This window comes from Tachypleus tridentatus, chromosome 12, assembly GCF_004210375.1.
Source record: "Tachypleus tridentatus isolate NWPU-2018 chromosome 12, ASM421037v1, whole genome shotgun sequence".
NCBI classification, from domain to species: Eukaryota; Metazoa; Arthropoda; class Merostomata; order Xiphosura; family Limulidae; genus Tachypleus; species Tachypleus tridentatus.
Window position 1 is genome coordinate 25,454,763 of NC_134836.1, and position 24,561 is coordinate 25,479,323.

At 35.8% G+C, this 24,561-nt stretch overlaps 1 protein-coding gene across 2 annotated transcripts in view; it reads left to right on the forward strand.

Annotated features, from left to right (window-relative positions):
• The first annotated feature begins 3,733 nt into the window (after positions 1-3,733).
• Positions 3,734-24,561, forward strand: part of LOC143235256 (uncharacterized) — a 45,448-nt gene continuing 24,620 nt past the window's right edge. The window contains exons 1-3 of one of the 2 annotated variants that reach the window (XM_076473226.1): positions 3,734-3,869; positions 5,954-6,041; positions 22,258-23,318. In XM_076473226.1, coding sequence (XP_076329341.1) covers positions 5,986-6,041; positions 22,258-23,318 — 1,117 coding nt within the window. In that variant the 5' untranslated portion in view covers positions 3,734-3,869; positions 5,954-5,985. Of the gene's footprint in view, positions 3,870-3,937; positions 4,104-5,953; positions 6,042-22,257; positions 23,319-24,561 lie in introns of those variants that run through there. The other variant, XM_076473227.1, reaches the window with a different exon arrangement.

A 24,561-nucleotide genomic window follows, 5' to 3' on the forward strand; every position in this document is an offset into this window, starting at 1 on the left:
TGGAGTTTTACTATGTTAGTGTAAACACACTCATCAGTATGACCATTATGGAGTTTTACTATGTTAGTGTAAACACACTCATCAGTATGACCACTATGGAGTTTTACTATGTTAGTGTAAACACACTCATCAGTATGACCATTATGGAGTTTTACTATGTTAGTGTAAACACACTCATCAGTATGACCATTATGGAGTTTTACTATGTTAGTGTAAACACACTCATCAGTATGACCATTATGGAGTTTTACTATGTTAGTGTAAACACACTCATCAGTATGACCATTATGGAGTTTTACTATGTTAGTGTAAACACACTCATCAGTATGACCATTATGGAGTTTTACTATGTTAGTGTAAACACACTCATCAGTATGACCATTATGGAGTTTTACTATGTTAGTGTAAACACACTCATCAGTATGACCATTATGGAGTTTTACTATGTTAGTGTAAACACACTCATCGGTATGACCATTATGGAGTTTTACTATGTTAGTGTAAACACACTCATCGGTATGACCATTATGGAGTTTTACTATGTTAGTGTAAACACACTCATCGGTATGACCATTATGGAGTTTTACTATGTTAGTGTAAACACACTCATCGGTATGACCATTATGGAGTTTTACTATGTTAGTGTAAACACACTCATCGGTATGACCATTATGGAGTTTTACTATGTTAGTGTAAACACACTCATCGGTATGACCATTATGGAGTTTTACTATGTTAGTGTAAACACACTCATCGGTATGACCATTATGGAGTTTTACTATGTTAGTGTAAACACACTCATCGGTATGACCATTATGGAGTTTTACTATGTTAGTGTAAACACACTCATCGGTATGACCATTATGGAGTTTTACTATGTTAGTGTAAACACACTCATCGGTATGACCATTATGGAGTTTTACTATGTTAGTGTAAACACACTCATCGGTATGACCATTATGGAGTTTTACTATGTTAGTGTAAACACACTCATCGGTATGACCATTATGGAGTTTTACTATGTTAGTGTAAACATACTCATCAAATAAAACCATTATGGAGTTTTACTATGTTACTGTAAACATACTCATCAAATATGACTGTTACTGGAGTTTCACTATCATTACTGTAAACATACTCATCAAATAAAACTGTTACTGGAGTTTCACTTCATTACTGTAAACATATTCATCAATAAAACCATTACTAGTTTTACTTTGTTACTCTAAACATACTCAGAAGTAAAAGCACATGAAACATCACAGAGAGCAATGGGGTATACTGTCATCAAACAAAAGTTTATTTTAAAATGTTGATGTCACACTGGAGTTGATTTTAGCAAAAATCTAAAAACTTATGTTCAATATCCATCTGTTAATTTATTAATCACTAGAGTGTACAGCTATGTGTCTTAACTTCATCAAACTAATCAGCTAAATATACAGCTATGTTCCTCTACTAATGAAACTAATCAGCTGAGTGTGTATCCGTTTCTCTACATTATCAAAATAATCAGCCGAGCGTGTATCTGTTTCTCTACATTATCAAAATAATCAGCTGAGCGTGTATCTGTTTCTCTACATTATCAAAATAATCAGCCGAGCGTGTATCTGTTTCTCTACATTATCAAAATAATCAGCCGAGCGTGTATCTGTTTCTCTACTTTATCAAACTAATTAGCTGAGTGTGTATTTGTGGTGTAAAGAGGTCCAACTTATAGGAAATAGCACAGTTATTATACACTTGGTGGCTACTTTATTAGGCACACCTGCTCTTTTAACATAAATAACCAAACAGAAAATCACATGGCTGCAACTCAATATATAAAGCATGCAGACATGGTCAAGAGGTTCAGTTGTTGTTTGACCTAAAATCAGAATAGGGAAGAGTTGTAATCTAAGCAACTTTGAGAGTTGAATGATTGCTGGTGCCAGACATGGTGGTTCCAACATCTCAGCAACTGCTGATCTCCTGAGATTTTCATGCAATACAGTCTACAAAGTTTACAGAGAACGGTGCTTTTCCTTATCATATGTTATACTATACAGTAAGCAAATACCACTAAATATTCTATAAATAGTAGCTATACAGGAACTCAATTACTAAGTTTGAAGAATCACATTGTATAAAATAAAACTGAAAATGGCTAAAAATGTTAATAATTATCTTCAGAAACATAAACAATGTTTCAACAAGATAACTAATATGATAAACTGATGTGTGAGACTGTGTTAAAAATATATATTTATTATTTTTATTTTGTGTTAGGTTAAATTATTTTAATTTAAAGGTGTGTTTAAAATTTAAAAACAGAAACAACAATGCCCTAGATTAATTTAACTTAAGTCAGGTTACACATTTCATGAAAATGTTAATACCTTAAAGGTGTTACTTACTTTCATACTTGTCAATTCCCATAAAATGGTCATTGAGGAGACACAACAAAAAAAAAAAAAGATATAAAATCCAGGTATACACAATGTTTTACATTCAGTCTGTTCAGCAATAAGTTATGAGAAGTAATGAAATCTAATATTTCAAAGTAAAATAATAATGTTAATACAGTAAAATATCAATAACAGAACTAGGAATATAAAGAGTAAACTAATACAAAGCTCTCTTTGCCTATCTTCCAGATCACTCTTTCACACTGTTTATTGCTCAGAAAACCATTCAAATTTTAAAAAATGCAAATACTTTCTGTTGAGGTCCATAATGAAAGTTAAAACCAGTATTAAAGGACCAGTTTAACCATCATTTCCTCCTAGTAAGCATAAAATCTTATTATTGTGTTGCAGCATCCATCATTAAATGTAACAGTTTTCATCTGCAAAGAAAATAATGTAAAATATTCACAACCACACAGAAAGGCCAATTTGGATGAATGAAACACTTTTTGCATAACCATAACCAAGTGATTCCAAGAAAGGACCAAGTTGTTAATATCTTGAGCTTCAACCAATACATTTCATTCTGTAAACAAAGTTTAAAGTAATAGAAGACATGTAACATTAATTAATTCTAGTATTTTAAATACATTCATAATGAATGTCTATTACATCACAAAAATTTTAGTTTGAATTCTCATGCAATTTTATTACGTTGTTTTTTGTGTTCATAAAGAACCAAGTCACTAGAATATCAAAATACATAAGGCATGTACTTCATGTGGATAGAGGTGTAAGATGCAAAATCAAATTACGAGTGGGAACAGTGGTGAAGACGCACCTTTTTGAGTCTAGGATCCAAGCCACATTATGTCCTCATGAGAGTAGTTTTCCTAATTCTGATGCATTTTAAACTTTATTAGGGCATTTTGCAAAGTGGAGAAGCTCACACCTCCCGTTTTCTACATCACTGTAGACAATTTCTACATATTAAATTAATAAATTATATTCGGAATTTTCTTCTTGCAAAAAATCACTAATTGTAATACTACTAATACAAAATATTAATAATTATTACACTTAGGGTTAGTAACAATAAAACTGTACACGTACTCTATACTGCAAAACATTTTCCACATACTCTAATTCCAATATCTCTTACCGAACTTATATACAAACTTTTGAAAGGGAGAAATGAAAATATCCAATTACTTTACCATTACTTGTAAAGTAGAATACCATCTCAACGTTTACCGACAAGAAACAAAACGCCTTTTTATCACGCTGCACTAATCCACAAAATATAACTAGCTGCTACTAATAGAACGCCATCTATTATAGTTAAGTTATTACCCATAAGCCTTTATATTTTGCCGCCAACTACAATTTGTGAAACGAGTGTGTTGAGTTTGAAGTGTAGTTCAAACTGCTCAGTTAATGTATATGAGTGGAAAACGCAAAATCTGATGCAAGATTTTCCAGGTAAATAATGATGAAATGAGAAAACATAATTGTACGATTTCATAATTATAAAGTATTCGTATGTGAAATGATAATTTAGCCGAAAGATTCCAATGGCTAAATTATGCAGAGCTGTTCTATGTAGTGCAATACTAACACTACTGTAACTTAATAATGATAATGTAACTATTATTGGTAATACTAGTACAGACAGGATTTGGGTTTACTGTAACTTGGAAGATAGCGGGAAACGAGGTCAGTAATTTTGTATAGAATATAAGAAGGCTGAAGAATTAAACTTGTGTATCTTAAAAATTGAAAGTAATTATATTGTTTTTTAGTTTCACTTAACCACGCTTTTGCTTTTATGTCTAATTAAAATTTTCAAGAAAAATATAATAATAAGTTATTAATTATTTATGTATTCCACGCTTGCCATTGAAAGTTGAATAAAGTAAGTTTAACTTAGTGCTACTAGAAGTAAGGAAAGTTGCAATAATTCTATTATCAATAGTTTTGATATTTTAATAATAATGTTGAACAGAACCAGAAACATTTTCAGTTAAATTATTTCAAATACGTTTTAAATGTCAAGAATGAAAAACTTCTATTAATTAACTTGGCAAACAAAAGCTACTAAATATGGTGATCATTTATGTTGGAAAGTAACAGAACAAACTGTTGTGAAAAGTATGACTATTAACTGATGGGAAATGGCTGCTTCTGTTGTGGAATACCGAGTAGATACAATTATGCTGTAGCACTACCATAATTTATTTTCATTGTGGGGACAATGTGGACAAGAATAGTTAGTTAGAAAACATTTCTCACTCTAGGAAATATTGTACCTCAACAGCATAGATCATGATATATGTTGTGGCACCCTTATGCTTCTTGGGCCATTGATGCTTTTGAGAAATCCAGGTGTTCAAAATTCTTGGATATGCATGGGTTGGTTGACTATACTTCCAAACATCTTTGAAACCACCTATAAGTGACAAGAAAATATAGTAGTATTTCTATTATGGTGTATGGTAGCATTTGGATACCTGGTTAATTACACATTTGACAACATGTGAAAGGATAGTCACTGCTACTTAGTAATCAACTTACTAAAGTTGGTGTTTCTTTATGCAGGGTAGGGCTTTTGTTCATTTAGCTTGTCACAAAATCAAGGTTTTGAGTGTTGGGAAGTTACTACCATGCTGTGTCCAGGCCAGTCGCCAGACGTGAACCCTATTGAGCAAATGCAGTTTACCTGTGATCATTCCCGGCAAAACAACCAACATCATCCAATTTTTTCATCAGGAAGAGTGTGAAATTCCAAAGGTTCAGATTTTGGATCTCATAAATAGGATGTAGAACAGTGTTTCTTTTTTAAGTAATATGAAATAAGAGATCCACTAAGTACTAGTAGTAATCATGAACTTGTTTCATGTTTGTTTATGAAGTGACATTCTTTTCAGAGTCAATACTGAGGTTGTGAATATCTAGATATATGTAACATTATAGTTTGTAAATTTTTTTTCATTTTTCTGTTGAGGTGTTACATAAATTACAATTTTCATATATTCTGGTAACTAATAACTAATTGATTGATTATAATTTCTTCATTTTCAATACTGTTATTTTCTACATATAACAAATGTGGTGTGAATGGAATACTGTTTTTACATTTATATACACTTCTAATTCATGAAAATCCATAAGTGACTAGATTATGAATGTAGAGTTAAAAATATAACAGGCCTAATACTAATGTTTTATAACCAATGTTATTGTAATTACTTTTTATTGTTTGTGAAAGGCATAAGCATTATAACAATTGTTGTTTCAAATGGCTTGTATAAATAATGATCTGACCATTGCCGTGTTTGTTGTATCCCAACCATTCTGAAAAACAGTAGATTGAGTAAAACACACCATCAACAATAAATATAATAAATATACTATAGCAGAGTTAGAATACTGTTGTTAAACACTTTAACTGTTAAACATCCTTAAGGGAGTAGATTAAGAGTGTAATGTTTAAAAGTGTAATATGCCTAATGTTGTCTTATGAAAAGTAAAATTGTATTTTATTTCTTGCTGTGTTTTTGCTACAGTTGGTAAACCTCCAAATAGAAGCTAATTGAAGATGATCAGTAGCCCTAGAAAAAGGAAGTTAAGCAGCATGTTATCACCAGAATCTGGGTAGGTTTAAAATTAATTGCTAAATGTCAAGTTAGAGACAAGACAATATAATACAATAGACTTTTTTGGTCTTTATCTGTCATTCTCAATAGCTTAATTAAATATATGAATTGATGATTTTGTATCATGGAAAGGTGGAACTTTATTTAACTTGTAAGCAAACAAAATTGTTAAATGATTTAAACTAACTCTTCATCAGGGAAACTTTTACAAAAAAAAGCACTTATTATGATATTTGGAGATTTCCATTAACAATAGTTTAAGATCTGCTTATAGATTTCATCATAATATTCTAGTAGGTGCTCCACTCAAGTGATTAGCTGTTAATGCTTGCTCTGACCATCTGTCTGACTTGTGCTTTCCTCACACAATCACTGTAGCTTGACTGCAACTATTTAGTGACACCTGTGATCCATGTTCTCCAAGGTTCACTTCTCATTCTATAACATTTCACCTTGTCCTCTATCAGAGTTCTGTGAATGTTACTAGTTCTGTTAATTGTCCAAAATACAATCTCTCTTTTGAATGTCTAATTTTAGTGTACACTTTGTTTTGACTTGTTTTAGGATTTTATTGTTTGTTTTATACTCTGTATATCACAGTTTCAACATTCTTTAATGATCCTTGTTTTTAATGCTTCTATTTTGTTCCAGAGTTCTTTGGTTAAAGTCCAAGTATAAGCTTTTTCTTTGTCTTTAATGTTCCTTGTTAATATATTGTTCATATGGATGAAATTTGCACTTACAATTCCTATCCATTTCTTTACTTTTGTCTCACATTTACCATCTTGATTTTTTAATTGCTCCAAGTAAATAAATTTGCTCACTTCTGTTTTGTGATCATCCACTTTGGTATTGACTCTTCAACTTTTACTTTCTCTAAACACTCAGAGCCAACTTTTTTTAATCAAATATTTATTAAGCCTTTCCTTAAACTCCCCCTTGGTGTGGATTCCTGTACGTGGTGAGGGGACCTCCCAGGGAAGGTTCTGTTCTCTCTGGTTATCTTCTCTGGGATCTAAACATCCACCCACGTGTTTGCCGTGCGTGGCGACCCGTGAAGGGGAGGAGAGGATCCTGGTGGTTGAGGGGTCCAACCCTAACACACCACTTTGGCCTTGAATTCCTGTAGACGGGCGGCCTTTGGGTGGCCCCCCTTGGGTCAATTGGCTGGTCCACTTGGGCTAGAGTCAACCAAGTACCAGTGTTGGAAGTTCTGGTGTTTGGGTGTAGTGCTCACGAAACCCTGGTGTTGCTGCATTGTCCTTGTGACTTTGTAGTGCGTCCCCTTATAGGGCTCCATGGTGGGTGGGGTCAGTGGGTACCCAAATTTTTTCTTTTTCCTATGGATCCTCTAAAAAATTTAAATAAAATTGTAAAAAACAGTCAATGGGTAGCGACCACGTCTTGAATACTCAGAACAGCAATCTTCAACATCAGTAACACACGCACCTCATTTTCTTATATTACATTCTCTTTCAGAAAAACCTTTAGGGCAAATGTCCCCTTTTTTATTCAAAAGGGACTAGAGGGACTTGCTGGCTCTCCAAAATCAGTAAAGAAACTTGATCTGGAGACATATTGGTTGAAACATCCACATCCCAACACAGTGAACTCCTCTTGAATTCAAAGGCAATTGGGGATATACCTATTGAGGTTACACCCCATGCTACCTTGAATTCTTCACGAGGAGTTATTGTTGAAAGGGATTTGAAGAATGTTCCCCATGTCAGTGATTCTTGCTGGTTTCTCCACTCAAGGAGTTTCTGCAGTGAGGCTCATCTCCACTCACAAAGATGGAGTTACACTGCCAACAAATACCCTCGCTTTAACATTTACTTCACCATGTGCACCTGCCACCATCAAGGCAAGTTATCTCATTTGCAGGGTTCGCCATACATACCAAACCCTCTTCGATGTTTCCAATGTCAGAGATTCGCCACTCAAAGACATCTTGTCGTGGTTCCCTGACATGTGCTCTTGTGGAGGCAAGGACCACAATGCCTATGACTATGACATGAACCCACATTGCGTAAACTGCAATGGTTCTCACCCCTCTTACTTTCATTCTTGCCCAAAATGGTTGGAGGAAAAGAGGTGCAGCCTTTGAAAACGACACATAACATTAGTTATCCTGAGGCTCGAAATTGCTGTCCACAACCCATCTCGACATATGCTGCTGCACTTCATTCCACAACTACAGTGGGAGTGCAGACAGATCTCTCTGTGCCTCCAAGAGAATCGTTTTCAAAACAAATGAAAAGCCTTTTGACCTCCGTGGTTAAAAAGGTTGATGAATCAGCTTCCACACCCATCTCTGTTCCTCCCATACCTTCCAACAAACCTCAAGATCCACGTCCTTCAGTTTCAAATACAGGCATTTCTTTTGATACATCTTTTTTCTCCCACCACAAGAGACAAAACAATTATTCATTCGCGTCCTCAGTCACTGGATTCCCCTTCCAATAACAAAAACCTGCCCACCCGACCCAGAGCAGGATCCATGGAGGTTGATAGACCTCCTCCGACTTTTACCTTTTTACCTTATTTTACCTTTCTCTAAGCCAGGGAAAGATCCCAAGATTCCTTCAAACTACCGTCCAATTGCTTTGACGAGCTGTCTCTGTAAGACATTAGAAAGGATGGTTAATGCTCGTTTTGTTTGGTCCCTTGAATCAAACAACTTCCTCTCTCCCACCCAGTGTGGGTTCCGTCGACAGCACTCCACCACAGATCACCTAATTAGAAGCCTTTCTCAACCGCCAACATCTTGTATCAATATTCTTTGACATAGAGAAGGCTTACGACACAACATGGTGGTATGGCGTTTTGCGAGACCTCCATACATATGGGTTACGTGGCCATCTACCCATGTTTATTAAAAATTTTTTAATGGACAGGAGATTCCAAGTTTGTGTGGGTTCGACACTTTCCCGTTCTTTTGTACAGGAACTTGGAGTCCCTCAAGGCTGTGTATTGAGTGTTACACTCTTCAGTATAAAGATAAATGCCATCACTGAACAACTCTCTCTCACTGTTGTGAATGGACTTATGTCGACGACTTTCACATCTCATGTCAGTCGTCAAGCATGAGATATATTGAGCGCCAACTACAAACCGCCCTCAATTGTGTATGGAAGTGGACTCTGGCGAACTGCTTGAATTTCTCTCTCTCCAAAACTGTATGCATGCACTTTTGCCGTCGACGGGTATTCACCCTGATCCTGAACTTCATATCGGTGAAGTTTTGCTGCCAGTGGTCCCGGAGACCAAGTTCTTGGGGCTTATCTTTGATCGTAAACTGACCTTTATACCACACTTAAAGCAGCTTCGGGTCAAATGCACAAGAGCACTGAACACCCTCCGTGTTCTCTCTTCTACCAGTTGGGGAGCAGATCGCTGTTCAATGTTAAAGGTATATCGTGCTCTTATTAGATTGAAACTCAATTATGGATCAATGGTCTATGGCTCTGCCAGACCCTCGGCCTTAAAGATGCTGGACCCCATTCATCACCAAGGACTTCGACTCTGCACTGGGGCTTTCCGAACCTCTCCACTTCAAAGTATATACATTGAATCTCATGAACCTTCTCTACACCTTCGCTGTTTGCAACTATCTTTACAATATACTTCGAAACTTCATTCCTTACCAAAGCATCCCACCTGGAAATGTGTTTTCCTTCCTCGGTGGGTAGTACTTTTTCAGAACAGACGATCTGTCATTGCTCCGTTTGGCCTTCGCATTTGGGCGCAACTGGATGAATTGGGTCTGTCTTTGGATAACATTGCAGATTCCACAGGTTGGCCCATCCCACCATGGCTTATTACAGCCCCCAAATGTGACCTTTCTTTCAGTCACCTAAAAAAGGCAGAGACTCCAGATTGGAAGTACCGTCTTTTATTCAATGAATATCTTTCAAACAATCATCCAGTTCCCATTTATACAGATGGTTCCAAATCAGGTAATTCAGTGGGCTCTGCTATGGTTTGCTATGGGTCAGTAGCTTGCAGAATCCCTTCTACAGCTTCTGTGTTCACTGCTGAACTGTATGCCATATCTCTTGCCCTGGATCATATTGCAGCTGAGCAGTACTCCAACTGCACTATTTATACTGATTCGCTTAGTTCAATACTTGCCTTGGAATCGCTAGACGTTAGCTCACATCCTATTCTCGTAGATATTCGAAACCGACTGGCCCATTTCTCATTAGCAGCTACTTCAATCCAGTTTTTCTGGATACCAGGCCATGTTGGTATTCGCGGGAATGAGCTTGCAGACATGGCAGCTAAATATGTCTGCTTCAGCACCATCACTCCTATGCCTATTCCGTACATGGACTATGGTGTTGTCTTCAAGGCTCGGCTCCGTGCCAGCTGGCAGTCCACTTGGAGTGTGCAACGTGACAATAAACTTTTTCAAATCAAACCCAAAATTGGACTTTGGTCATCTAGCTTCCGTAAAGTTCGAAGGAGGAAGTTGTTCTCACTAGGTTACGCGATTGGTCACAGTTTTTAACTCATCATTTTCTTTTTCTGGAACTGATGCACCAATGTGTAGTTTGTGTAACACTCAAATCACTATCAGCCACGTTTTACTTTCTTGCCATCGTTACAATTCTCAATGACGGCAATATTTTAAACATATTTTTTCCCAGGGTCAGTCTGTAACATTGGACAGAGTTATTGGTGATGGTGACTCTGTCCACCTTGATAATGTTTTTAATTTTTTAATGGCCATTAATCTTTTAATCTCATTTAAGTGTTGCATATTTATTCATTACACCTTTTTAATTGTGGTTCCTTTTTTACAGTTTTAATTTCTCTCCTTCAATTTGACATTGGACAATGGCCAGAACATTAAATAACTCGACACCAGGACTGGAAAATGGTTTTCCAGAAATACAGTAATGTCTCATTATAATGCTTTCTCGGATATAATACTAAGGTGCCTTACCTCCCAGGAATTTAGGAAACTATTAGCTACCATTGGAGTTGGCAGGGATTTCATCTATTTGGTCATAGGTGATGTCATTAAAGAGGAAATGGTCTAACTTTGTAGAGAGGGAAAGAAATTGTTTATAGGTGACACCAACATACTGTTCAGTGTTAAGGAAATAGAGATGTCATGCCATTAACTACAGCTGGTTTAGAGTAGTGTTTGACAAAAAAGTTTTATACTGAATGGAACAACAAATAATAGCTAATTTCATAAATAGTGAAGCTTATGGTAAATGCTTCACATTACATTCTGAAAGAGGTTTGAAACCAAATAAAGCAGACTGAACTATCAGCATTTTTAAGTGAACATAAGTGTTTTGTTTCTGAAATGTTGGAAAGTTTGCATTCATATTTTATCTTGTTGTATCTTATCTACATTCTTTTTGTATCTATTTTCTATATGTAAATATACAGTTATGCTAAACATACATACCTCTTCTCCCACTTATAGCTGTTATTTGACTGCTAGGGTTTCTTCCTTTGCCCATCTAAGCATTGTTTAGATTTTGTCTTGCTTTCTTTAGTCACTTATGCCTCACTCAGTTGCCTTTGGTGATATTTATGTTGTGATACTCTCCAATACATCAATGTTTCCTCTATCCTAATACTGTAAATAAGCACCTCATTCAGGTAATGAGAGAAGGTCACTCATGGTTAATACTTTCAGTGATCTTATTTGTATTGTGATTGAGACATATTAAGATCTGGGGTGACCTTCCAGGGGGTTCTAAGGTGTAGTTTAAAAATAATTTAAATTTGCTTTTTCTTGTGTCTTGTACTTTGTTGGATTTTCAGTTCACCTGTGGACAGTGGTAAGTTTATGGACTTTTAGTACTGAGGTCTGAGATTCAGTTTCCTAGGGTGGGTGCAAAGTTGCTTTGTTCTAACAAAACAGATAATTTTATCTCATAAAATGCTGTTTCAATCAATGTTAATCAATATAATCTTTAAATAACCTACAAAAATGAAAAAAGGAGGCCACTTTGGTATGAACTGCCATTGATTTGTTTTTCTGCTCTTGGTTCTTTGAGTGTGTGATGTTTTAGGCTTTTCCCTGGTTGTACATTACTTGGTGGCTGAAAGGTTTGGGAGTGAAAATTAAGTTTTTTTTCCACACTTGGATATAATGATTTATGCTGGAAGGCCTTATCTGACACAGTATCAGAACTTCATAATTTAGTCTGCCATTGTCAGTAGGAGGCATTTTCCAACTCTCAAATAATATATCTACTCCTCATTTTTCAGGGTTCTGTGGTGGAGTTTTATTGCTCATAGTTCCATGTTCCCTGATGAGACAGAGTAAGTCTAAGGATGATTTACAGCTGTAAAATCCAGCATTTTGTTTTCTCTCATTTCATATTGTTAGATGACTCAGGATCTCCAACTTCATTTTTGATGAGCTGGATCCATTTTTTAGCATGCATGTTGGCTCAGTTTTTGGCTTCAGGATTCCTCTCTGTTGCCATTGGAGTCTTAAATTACATCAGTTCATATAGGAGGTTATAGTTTTTCCCTTGTTTGTGAGTTTCAACCCCCAATATCAGCCCCTTGATACATTGGTACCAAAAAATGTTCATATCCAAGGTTTCCACTGCTTGATCAGTTTGCCAGTAGCATAGGTGATATATTGGGGGCTGCAGGTCCTTGAGTCACAGTTATTTCAAATCTTCACCACTGTTATCCATTCAACCTGTAGAGTTTCTGTCTCCCACAGTTCATCAAGATTTGGAATTTAGTTATAGGGTTATCTGAGTTTGGTTGGTCTGAGGGTGGTGAGAGAGCTGTGTTAGTTCTTCAGTTTTTATTCCTGCCAGTTGTTGGGTCTATACAGACAGGAGATTGGTGTCCAGTCATTGATCTTCTTTGTCTGTTTCAATACCTAGATTCTCCAAAGACCACAAGTAACTTCTTCAATCAAAATTGTTTTATACTTGGATTGTAGATATACAACTTGGTATAGTAGGCTTCTATCTGCACTCTGCCTTATTAGTGGAGTTCCACCATTATTGATGTTTGTGGTGCACAAAGATCAAGTACTGTAGTTTCAGGTGTTTTCCTTTGGACTCACATCAGCTTCATGTGGGTTCTACCATATTGTACAAGTTTTTTCTCATCCCTTTCAATTGGTGTTACTGTGCACACACCATTCTATGGATGACTGGTTACTACTGGCACCATCTTGTCAATTGTTAGATTATCATATTTTGATTCTACTTCAGATACAACCATATTGCTCCAGTTCAATATGTCATCAGTTTGAGTAATAGTTATTTTTTATCTTGTCTCCTAGTTTGGCTCAGCTCTCTCTCATCTGACTTAACACTACAGAACAGGATGCCACACTCTTACTCACTTTTCCTTCTTTCTCTTCAATCTTGATCGTGTTCAGTGAGGGTTTTGAAGCTTTTTAGACAAGTATTTTTATCCTGGGTTCTCTTTGAAAGCAAGGAATATTCTGCAAGTTACATACAATCATATTTGTCACTTTTCTTTGTCCTTATTGGTCCAGTCGAGTTGCCTGCTGGAGGTCATTTCATGGACTGATGTGGACCTTTTCCAGTACTTTTATCTCACATTATTTGCATGATCTAGCAGTCTTTTCATCTAAGGGTTTTTGTCTATCTGCTAGATTATCCAGAGAGGTGAGTGTTTTAGTTTCTACCCTTCAGGTTCCTATGCTTATTTTTTTCACAGGATCCTATTGTGTGGCAAGAGTTTCTCAGACAGATGTGCTTTTATCAAACCAATGCTGCACTAGCTACCACTTACCGTAAATTCCGGCGTACAAGTCGAAAATTTAACACCAAATTTCAAGTTTAAAAATCCATCCTCGACTTATACGGCGGTGACGTTTTTCATGACATGAATTCTAGTAAATTCAGATTGAGAAAACCATCGCGAAATCAAAATTATATGATATGACATATAGGTATTTATTTATAAAATAGTAAAATACTAGTAATCCTACTCAACATGAGATCGATCAAACACAAAGTCCCATTCCTCACCATTCAAATGGTCATCGTAAGGATCCTCTTCTGGAATAATGTCATGCTCCACTGATGATGAGGGATATCGTCATCCTCTTCCCATAACATATCATCCTCCTGCCGTCCATCGCATTGGTAATTGAGCATTTTTTGAATGAGTTGACAACGATTTTAGATCAATAGAGTCCCAGGAATCTTTTACCTACTGACACACTGTAGGCAAAGATGCAGCACGCATATTTCCGGCGGCAGTGTAAGTTTTTGACCGATGCCATCCACTCATTTCACTTGGTGCGCATAGAATCCTTAAATGGTTTATTTAACAATACATCCAGAGGTTGCAGTACAGATGTTAATCCACCTGGAATCACTGCCATATCTGTTTTTTTCTATTTTAATGCTTTTTTCGTAGTATCCGTTAAACGTGACTTGAACATGTCCCACACTAACGGCGATTTGGGTTTAAGCATGGCACCTGGCCAACGGGCCCACACCGTTAATCCATTTGACACATCCACTATTGTCCATCCATCCTTTTCTTGTACATGAACCACGACTCCTGGCGGAAACTTGTCTTTGGCATCGTTTTTCTTTTAAATATTATCATAGGCGGCAGTTTTGTTCCACCGCGAGGCAGGCCAATCTGACGGTGAAGTGTTGTTTTTCGTGCCCTGTGGTCTTCACAGAGCTGTCTTTTCTCCTTTTGTTAATTGTAGAGTTGCCGACGACATCAAAAACATGGGCGTTTAGTCCATATTTCCAATGTGAGCCATATCATTATTCATTTTGTTTTCTTTGATTGATGACGAAGGTCTGGAATTGCGTGATCTTGTAGTCCAAATCTTTGGTAGCTGTTGAGCAATTTTTGTCTTTGACGAATGACCAGATCATGACGATGCATAAAGCGAGAACACCAACTGACTGCCTTAAAATCCATGCTGTCTTCTTTATTCTTAGCTGCCCATTGTAAAGCTTTCAGTCGGATAAGGGCTCTTGTTACGATTCTGCCACATTGACGTTCAGATAACACCCATGTCGCTATTTCCTTCTCTACTCTTGGCCATTTTTCTTGATTTTGACCACGATTCGCACATTTGGTTAAGGGCAATTCTTTGATAGTGTTTTCTGCCTTCCTCCAATCTCTGACCAATTTTTCACTTATGCAATAGTGCAGAGCTGCTGCGCTGTTGCTACTGTCTTTGGCTGCTTGAACGACTTTTATCTTGAATGCTGCATCATATTTCATCTTTCTTCGTGGTTGACTGGACATCTTGCTTGTTTAACGATTTATAATTATTTAAAATTTGTCACTGAAATTTGTAACTGACATTTTGAAACTGGAAATTGAAACTGATAGACAGTTAAAAATTCATTCAGAGCCGATTGGTCAGCTAATTTCCTAGCTAAAGCGTAGCAAGGTTAGACACACCAGATAAAAGAAAATCAATAAATTTGTCTAGACAGGAATACCGTAAGGTGCATAAAACGTGACACTTCTTTTAGTGAAAGCCTTATTTGTCGAGCAAGCATGTCATGTTGGCCAATCAATGCAGATTTCTCACTTTATTTTGACAAACGAAATGTCACATGAGTTAAAGCGAGGTGAAGCGCACGAATGAGTCAGCAAAAATGAATTCTCAGAACACGTAGTGACAGAACTTTTGCTCTCTATTGTAAAGTGCAAATCTGTCATTTTATGCCGACCAGAGGCAGGCGTAGCTAGTCACAGCGGATAATAAGAATTCTTGAAAATGGCCATCTGACAAAGTCTGCTGATGACGCGAGTTGATTATTGAATATCACTTCCTTAGCTACACCTACGCGCTGATGCCGATTGAAATATTCCGACCAAGCGATTTGAGCCAGAGAAGGGGGTCGACTTATACGGCAGGTACATGTCAAAATCATGATTTTTAGGCCAAACTTATAGACCTCAACTTATACGCCACGTCGACTTGTACGCCGGAATTTACGGTATTCAATATATTTTATTCAAGTTGTAACAGGCTCTGTTGAAATGAGGTGTTTCATAGGCTACTTAGGAGCTGACAAAGTGGTATTACTGTTCTATCATGGTCCATCATTAGTAAAGGATGGAGATCATTCCTGTTGCTGCTGATGCTTGGAGTGAATATATTGAGATTGGTCTGCTTTTAAAAATTTAGGGAAATTGATTCACCCATTGCACTGTCTATTAGGAGAGCTAGAGAGTCCTTACCACACCTGGTTTCCAGTCACTGTTAGAGTGAATTCTTCCACTCTTGGAGAAGAGGGCAAAGTTGTGAGCTTTCCTGTCAGGGTCCATGGATGTTTTTTCTCACTTATTAGGAGGAGTAACACCAGACTGCACAGGAGCTTACTTGTAATACTGGTTCAGATTTAATTCTGAGGTACTCGATTGGAGTGTGAAGGGTCATTCACTGTGATCAATGTAGATTCAGTACATCTCATAATTCCAAAGATGGAAGGGTCCCATCTTTGGTTGAGCACAGCTCTTCCACATCTTCTCCATAATTACATGAGGAAAATGGAACATACTTTGCTCAGTGGTTGGGGAGTAAGGATGAATGTTTATAATTCCAGGCCAGGAATGTTTATAATTCTGTTTCCTTTGGTTGAGTAAGGCATACACAGTCTTGTTATTCCAAGCCTGGGGTATTATCTTTTGGTCTTTAGGTGTGTAAGAGGTTTGTCCACTTCATTGTTGCTTTATTTCTTGTTAGGATGTGGAACACATCACTCAATGGCTATGGGTTGAAATCCACTCATAAGTGTATATATATAATGTTGCAATCCTATTATCATGGCCACCAATATGGTATATACACCCTTGTGCAAATTAGTTGAAACAAGACAGAAAATTACAATTTTTTCAATTTTTTGCATTTTATTTCTGAGAATCCAAAGATAACTTACAAATTAATACATGATATGACCGCCTTTATTTTTCAAAAGATCATTAATCCACTTTGGCATCGAGTCCATGAGTTGACTGCAATCTTTGCTCATTTTTGGATCACAGTACCACACCTCAATTATGGCCTCAATTAACTTATCTTTTGTGGTACAGTCTTTTCCCTGAAGTCTTTCTTTACAAATCGCCCAAAGATTTTCACTAGGATTTAAGTCCGGAGAGTTTCTAGGCCAGTCCAGCACCTTTATTCGCATTGTAGTCATAAAATTCTTCACAAGTTTTGATGTGTGGCACGGAGTCAGATCTTGCTGAAAAATGCCAGATCCATCTGGAAATATTTTTTAATTCTGGAACGACTCTTCTCTGCAAAACTTTGATGTACTGTGGTCATACTGCAAAACACAATTAATGATGCTGTTTGTGTGAAGAAATGACTATTAAAGGAAATTAGCAGGTCCAGTGAGCCTACACTGGCCACCATGCTGAAAATATTGTAAAATGACCATTTGTTTCAATTAATTTGCACAAAGGTGTAGGTTCTAAGACTTCTTAATTACAACAGGAGTAGCAGAACCTCAGCTACCAGGTTGGGGTTGGCCTATAGTAATGATCTTGTGTAAAACTACACCCATTATACAGGAATTCATTTCTGGGTGGAGAGCATATCTATTTTGGATGTAGTGTGGTTCTTTCACTAGGGTGTCAATATTTTGTTGACATATCCGTAATCTGTACAGATGCTTTTTGTATGGATAATGTCCACACTGGCTTCTTCACCTTATCAATGTGTGATTATAGCTGTAAGTGGGAGTGGAAGTATGTATGTTTCAGAAATTAACATTTTCTAAACTAAAAATGTATTCCCAATAATACTTCCACTGATGCTCTTCCATTCTTTCTCCCAACTAAGAGACAGTGTTAGAGACTAGGATCGAGTCAGTATCAAACATGATTACACTATTTAAAGAATAGAGGACACATTGATGTAGGTGGAGAGTATCGTAAGATATCATTAAGGGCAGTTGAGTGGGGTATAAAAGATAAGAGTTAGCAAGAAAAAATCTGATCAGTGCTTAGATGGGCAAAAGAAGAGACCCTGGCAGTCACATAATAGTTGTAAGTGTGAGAGGAAGTAAGAATGATTGGAAATATATTTTCAGTTTAGTAAAATATTAACTTTTATTTAAATGATTGCTTTAGTATGCTTTATTTATATTTTGTTAATTTAGCTAAAATGCAAGGTGTTGTGTGTTTTACATGATTTTGTTAACTGAATTTACTAAGTCTTTTGTCTATATTTTAAATTTTTTCCTACTGCTGATGTAAACAAGAACAACAAAAAAATGACGTAAAAATAAGAGTAACATACATTAACTTCCAGTCTTCTGATATGTACTCTCTTTTCAAGGACTTTAAAAAATAACAGTAATTGGCTGTATTTGTAATGTTGCATACCAGATGTTGAACCCAATGTGTTATCTGATCCTGCATATTCAGTTAACTAGACCCAAAATTAAATTTAGATAACCCAATCCTGTACTAGGAAGTTCATATGTTTGTAAGTCTGTATTTTTTCTTGGATATGATGCAATAGATACAACTCTAAGGGTAAGCCATCTGTAATGTTTTATAACTTACAGAATTACAGCCATAATTCCCAGGAGTAGAACATGTTGTTTCAAAAACAACAAAGATAGCTATGGCAGAAGCATTAAAATATCTATCTTGATCACATGTCATGAAAACTGTACTTACTGGAATTACTGACAGAATTTGCTTAGTATTATATGAAAATAATAAGACAGAAAATGTTATGTTTGTATACTGCAGCAAGATTGCTTCATGACAAAATTTAATTGTCGGCATGTAGTTTTTGCTATTTTTTCCCTATTATATTTTTCCTTTCCAGTTTTCTCCTTTTTTACACCTAGAATATTCAAAACCTGGAGTGCAAGTTGATCGTATAAGCTCAGTGTATAGAGTGTTGGAGTAGTATGTTTAGCTTTATTTACCTTTTAAAGAAAGAATGCTTAACACTCCTACGAAAATTGGGGCCTAATAGGCCCCAGAGCAACTTGAAAAGTTATTAATATTAGGCTAATAATTTTGTATTTAAATGAAATTGCCATTAACTGACCCTATCCCTTTATATTTTAAGGAGCAATAATATTTTGACTTTTCAGACATTTGCGAAATAATATTTAAAAATTTTTTTTTAAAACATCCACTAAGGGTATTTTGGGACCTATTAGGCTCCAGATCAAAAAACATAAAAATGACTTTATTTATTATCTGAATAATTCTAGAACAGGCCTGGGCAACCGAAAAAAGCAAATTATAGTAAAAATATATTAATTTTACAACTTCTTTTCAAAAGATGGATATTTAGGATAATAACTCTACTCCAACAATAATTTTAGACGGTCCTGATTATTGCCTAGTTTGCCCACGCCTGTTATAGAACATTCTAGAAACTTTACAGAAGTATTTAGAATAATCTTGAAGCTTCTAGAATATTCTAGAAGAATCCACAAATCCTATATATATAGGAGCTTAAATCTTCAAACCGTGTCAAAAATAATCTCTTGATGAAGCTGTACATTTACTGACAAAACCATGACAATGAAAGTGAACATGATAATGTCGAAGACTACTCTGAAAGTTGTGATGATGATCCTTCTGAAGCGAAAATGATGAACAAATCGCGCCGCACCCTTCTGAAAGTGAAGAAAGTAATCAAGAAGATCTTACTACGATGCCAGTGAGCGAACTTTTGTCCAAAGATAAGAATTTTAGTTATTCAACAACACCTTCAAGGATCAACAGGAGAACCGCAGCTCTCAATATATTCAATGGGAACCCAGGCATTACAGGGCAAGCTGCTCCAAGAGTCTCTACACCATTCGAAACATTCAAAATTTTCATTTCTGATAATATGATGGAACAGATCATTCACTCAACAAACACCGTCATGAAAGAACCAATTTTGAAGAAGACCTCTGGAAATGGATCGCAGCTAATCTTTTCCTTGGAATAAGCAAATCCAAAAATGCATCGATAGACGAAATGTTTTCAACTGAATTCGGTTTGCCATTTTTGCGAAAACTGATTACACAAGACAAATTTAAAAAAATGTGCTCAAAAATCAGATTTAAGAAATAGAGAAATCAAAGATGCCACCATCTCTGGAGTCTGGAATTTTTTCATTGAAAATTGCAAAAACAGTTACAACCCAAGCGAATACCTGACAGTGGATGAACAACTATGTAACTTCAAAGGAAGAGTTGGCTTCAGAACATACATTCCGACAAAGCCAGGCAAATACGGAATAAAGATTTGGTGCCTAACAGATGCAAAGACAAGTTACCTCCTCAACGCTCAAATTTATACTGGAAAGGTTGGAAATACGACAGAAACAAATCAAGGAGAAAGAATAGTCAGAGAACTGAGTCAGCCATTTCTTGGAAAAGGAAGGACAGTAACGACAGATAATTTCTTCACAACAATGACACTTGCCAAGTACCTACGAACAAAAAGAACAAGACGTGTTGGAACCATATGGAAATCAAGAACCTTCCTGCCTCCTGAAATAAATGCAAAATCTAGAGAGTTATCACCAAAGTTTTTCTATCATGACAACATCACTCTTCTCAGGCACTCAGACAAACCAGGAAAATATGTGCTACTACTGAGTTCTCAGCATCAGTCTTGGTGAAGTAGAAGAGAATGGAAAGCCTGAAATCGTCAATCTTTACAATGCAACGAATGCAGGTGTCGACACTCTCGATCAACTGTTGAGATATTATACAATAAAGAGGCGATCAAAGCGCTGGTCAGTCTGCATATTCTATAACATTCTAGATCTTGCTGCGTACAATGCTTTCGTTCTATACTCGACAAAACATCCAGAATTTCTTCGACAACATAAATCAAGAGCCAGAAGAGAATTTATATGGCAATTGGTGCTTGAAATCAAAGAAATTTACTGCAAAGATAATGACAAAACAACCTCATGTGAACCGCCTGCAAAGAGGGCAAAAAGAGGACGATGCCATTTGTGCAGCAGATCAAAAGATAGACAGTCGAAAATTGTTTGCTCAAATTGTAAAAAAAAATGTTTGTCAGAGCCATTCTAAAGTTGTTTGTAATGAATGTTGCTAAATCACTGTGTTTCTATTGGAAAAATATATGGGGCCTGATAGGCCCCAAAATCACTTAAGTGGATGTAAATATTTTTTTCGTAGGAGTGTTAAAAGGTGGAGAGGGTTTAGAAAAGAGCTATCAGAGGGGTTCCAGGTTTGGTGAGGTTATTTTGTAGGGATACGCTAAACTTTTTTGAGTGTCTTGACGTCTTTGAAGTTGTTAGATTTGGAGTCTATAAGCATAGATTTCATTTAAATACAATGTGTGTAGTAAGTTTGACTACAATACTCTTGTTAAGGCATTGTTACGTTTCTAGTTAGATGGTAAGTGTGGTATACTTTTTCTTCGAATGTTGTATAAGCTGCAACATTGAAGGGAGATTGGATGAACATGGTTGGACATAAGAAAAATAGTTTCTATATGCAGTTTTGAGTAGTGGAGTGATAGCAAATTTTAAATGGACCAAGTGGTTTCATAATACTTAAATAAGGTAATTTCTTGCTTCCACAAAATTATTTTAAATAATAACAAAGTATATCATGTGATAAATATTTTTAGAAGTTAACTCAATAACTATTTTGGACCAAGCTTTTCATTGATTAAGGTTATTTACTCTAATATTTAGGATTTCATTTGCAAACTTGTGTTTATACTAGTCCATTTGGTGTTTTTTTCTAAACTGATAAATCAGGCCACCACTTGTTCTTATAGTAAATAGAAGCTTGACTTATTGAGTTTCTCTTCATAATTAGGAAAATGATTGCTGAAAATACTTCTTTGAATACAAAAGTATGATTGTGACCTTGTTATAGTTAAATTTTACTTGTGTCTTTTGAAGTGCTTCCATTTTCTCTTTGCATATTACTAAGTCCTGATTTTAGAATGAGGTTATTAAAATGTAATTTTTGTCTAGAATTATTTGTCTTCATATTATAATAAAACAAAACGTATATACAGATATGTATTTAATAAAGTGTCGGGAAAATCCGTTGTTGGTGTACTTGTACATTTGTTTATTGTTACTCTTAAGGATGCTAGAATTAAAACATTTCTATTCGGTACCACAGAATTTCTCTAAACTTTGTATTTATAAAGCCAAATTTATGACTATAACATAACTTATGTTGTTTGTTTTTAGTATCCTGATAATTTAGTTTCTTTGTGTATTTCAGCTTCTTAATTCACACTCCGAAAAAGGTAAAAGAAACTGAAAACGATACACATCATTTGAGACGATCACCAAGGTTGATGTCTGATGTTCCAGATCTTGAAACCTCACCAAGCATCAAAGCATATAAGGCTGTTTATCCACCATCTCCAAGAACACCAAAAGGCAAAGAAAACTTGACAACATTGCCTCATCTTCTGTATTTATCTAGGAGAAATGTGGATAAGGGGTCTCCAAGAATTCACACTGAACGTTTTTATCAAAGAAAAACTCAGTATCTAGATCCCCTTCAGAGAAAAGCTCTAGGAATCAGGAAAGCTCTGATTTCAGATTTGAAAAATGTGCCACAAATAAAACATCTTAAATCAACCAATCTAAAACACCGACCAACTCAAAAGCGCAAAATTAGAAAGTTAGGTTCTAATAGTAACAATGATTTGGTAATGCATAAGCAAAAGTATCAACGTAGCATCTTAAACAGTGTATTAACTAAACCTATTAAAAATCCAATCAGAAATATTTTAGAAAATGAAAATGATGTATTAGTAAGGTCCAGTCCAAGAAAAGCTAGTACTGTTCCTGAATGTGTTTCTCCTGTTACTCCCACAATGGCTCGTAAATTTTTCACTTCCCGTAGCCCAAAATCTGATTCAAAACGGTGGTCCACAACAACTCGAAGGGGAGTATTTCACATCAAATTCAAAGCTGCAAGCACTATGCAATTGAAAAACAAATCTAAACCAAAGAAAACTATTCCTCTGGATATTAGAGTTGTCAAATCCAAACATTCTGTTACAACACTTACCAGAAAAGATAGTCCCAAACAAAATATGTTATCTGTTAATGAGAATCAAGCTAGATCTAAACCCGTAAGTGATCAGCTCATGTCACCTGTTGTAGTACTGAGTCAAAAGGACCAAGATTTTTGTAAGATAAGTTTAGAAAGCAGTTTCAGAATGGATAAACCATGCATAACAACAAACTTGAAATCTCAAAAAGAAGAGGAAACTGTACCTGCAGGAAAAAAACAAGCATGTTTTCCAGATCAATCATCAGAAAACTTGGGTTTGTAACAGTTTAGCATGTTACTGACATTAGTTGTTTTCTATGAAAAAAGTGACATTTAGGCCTTATAAATGTGCTATTTACTATTAAATCATATTTAATGTAAACTCAAACAGAACTGTTGTAAGAATATGAGTTGCTAAAATTGTCTTACAAGTAAGGGCTAAGTATCTAGCCCCTTAGATGTTTGATAGAGTGTTTCCTTGGTGTGTGAGAGGTCTTGGGATCAAACTCAAGGCAAGGAAATATATCGTAAAAATAATTGCAAATTGGTTCCTAATATGTAACTGTACCATGACTTCAATATTTGTTTTCTCTTATGTTTTAAATACACCTTTTATTATTTTATAGAAACATTTGAATTTTTTTTGCAAACAGTTGGTACACAGGTCTTTAATGTTTACTGATGATTAAATACAGGATTACATTGTGTAATTTTGTACACAGAATAACGTGCATTGTAACAAGTTATGGAATTTTAACATAAACTTCCAATATCGTTCAGTTGACTTATACTTTAAGATTTTGTAGAATTAAGGGTTAGACAAAAGCTGCTGGTGGAGCTTCTCATTGAAATGACCCAAGGTTCAAGCCACATGTTGCTGAACTTTTTTCTTTCACTTATAATGTGGGTGTTTAGACATGTTGCTCATTCTGATCAAAAGTTTTAAAGAGGGAATAGTTATAACTAACACATTGAGTCACTGACCTGACTGTTTAATCTAGGTATTGCATGAGATGATATTCAGGTAGAAAATACAAATTCTAAAATTACAACAATCAGTCTCAATGTTTTTTTTTTTTTATCTCTGACTTTTATAAGGGCTTGAAATTAGTGGGGATCCATGAGCCAGTGGATTCCAGAAATGCTGATGAGCTTATATAAAGTGTCTGGTAGGTAGCCTGCATGATCTCTTAAAGTCAAAAGAACTATTAAAAGTTTGACTCCACATAACTTGGTTTAAACATTTCTTAACTGGGCAGAACTTGACACACTGTGAATGGACTTTCATAAATTTATGAACATTATCAGTTATGAACACTACACAAATGCCTTTACTGTGAATGCTTGGACAACAAATGTTTAGCTTGAAGATGTGTGCTAGCTGTACTGATGTTCAATGTATACTGAGTGTATAGCATATCATGCCTAACAAGCAGTGTATACACAATATAAGTGTGCATGTATTTTGTATACAGATCAAGTAATGTGTATTCAAGATGATGTGTTCCTGATGGTTCA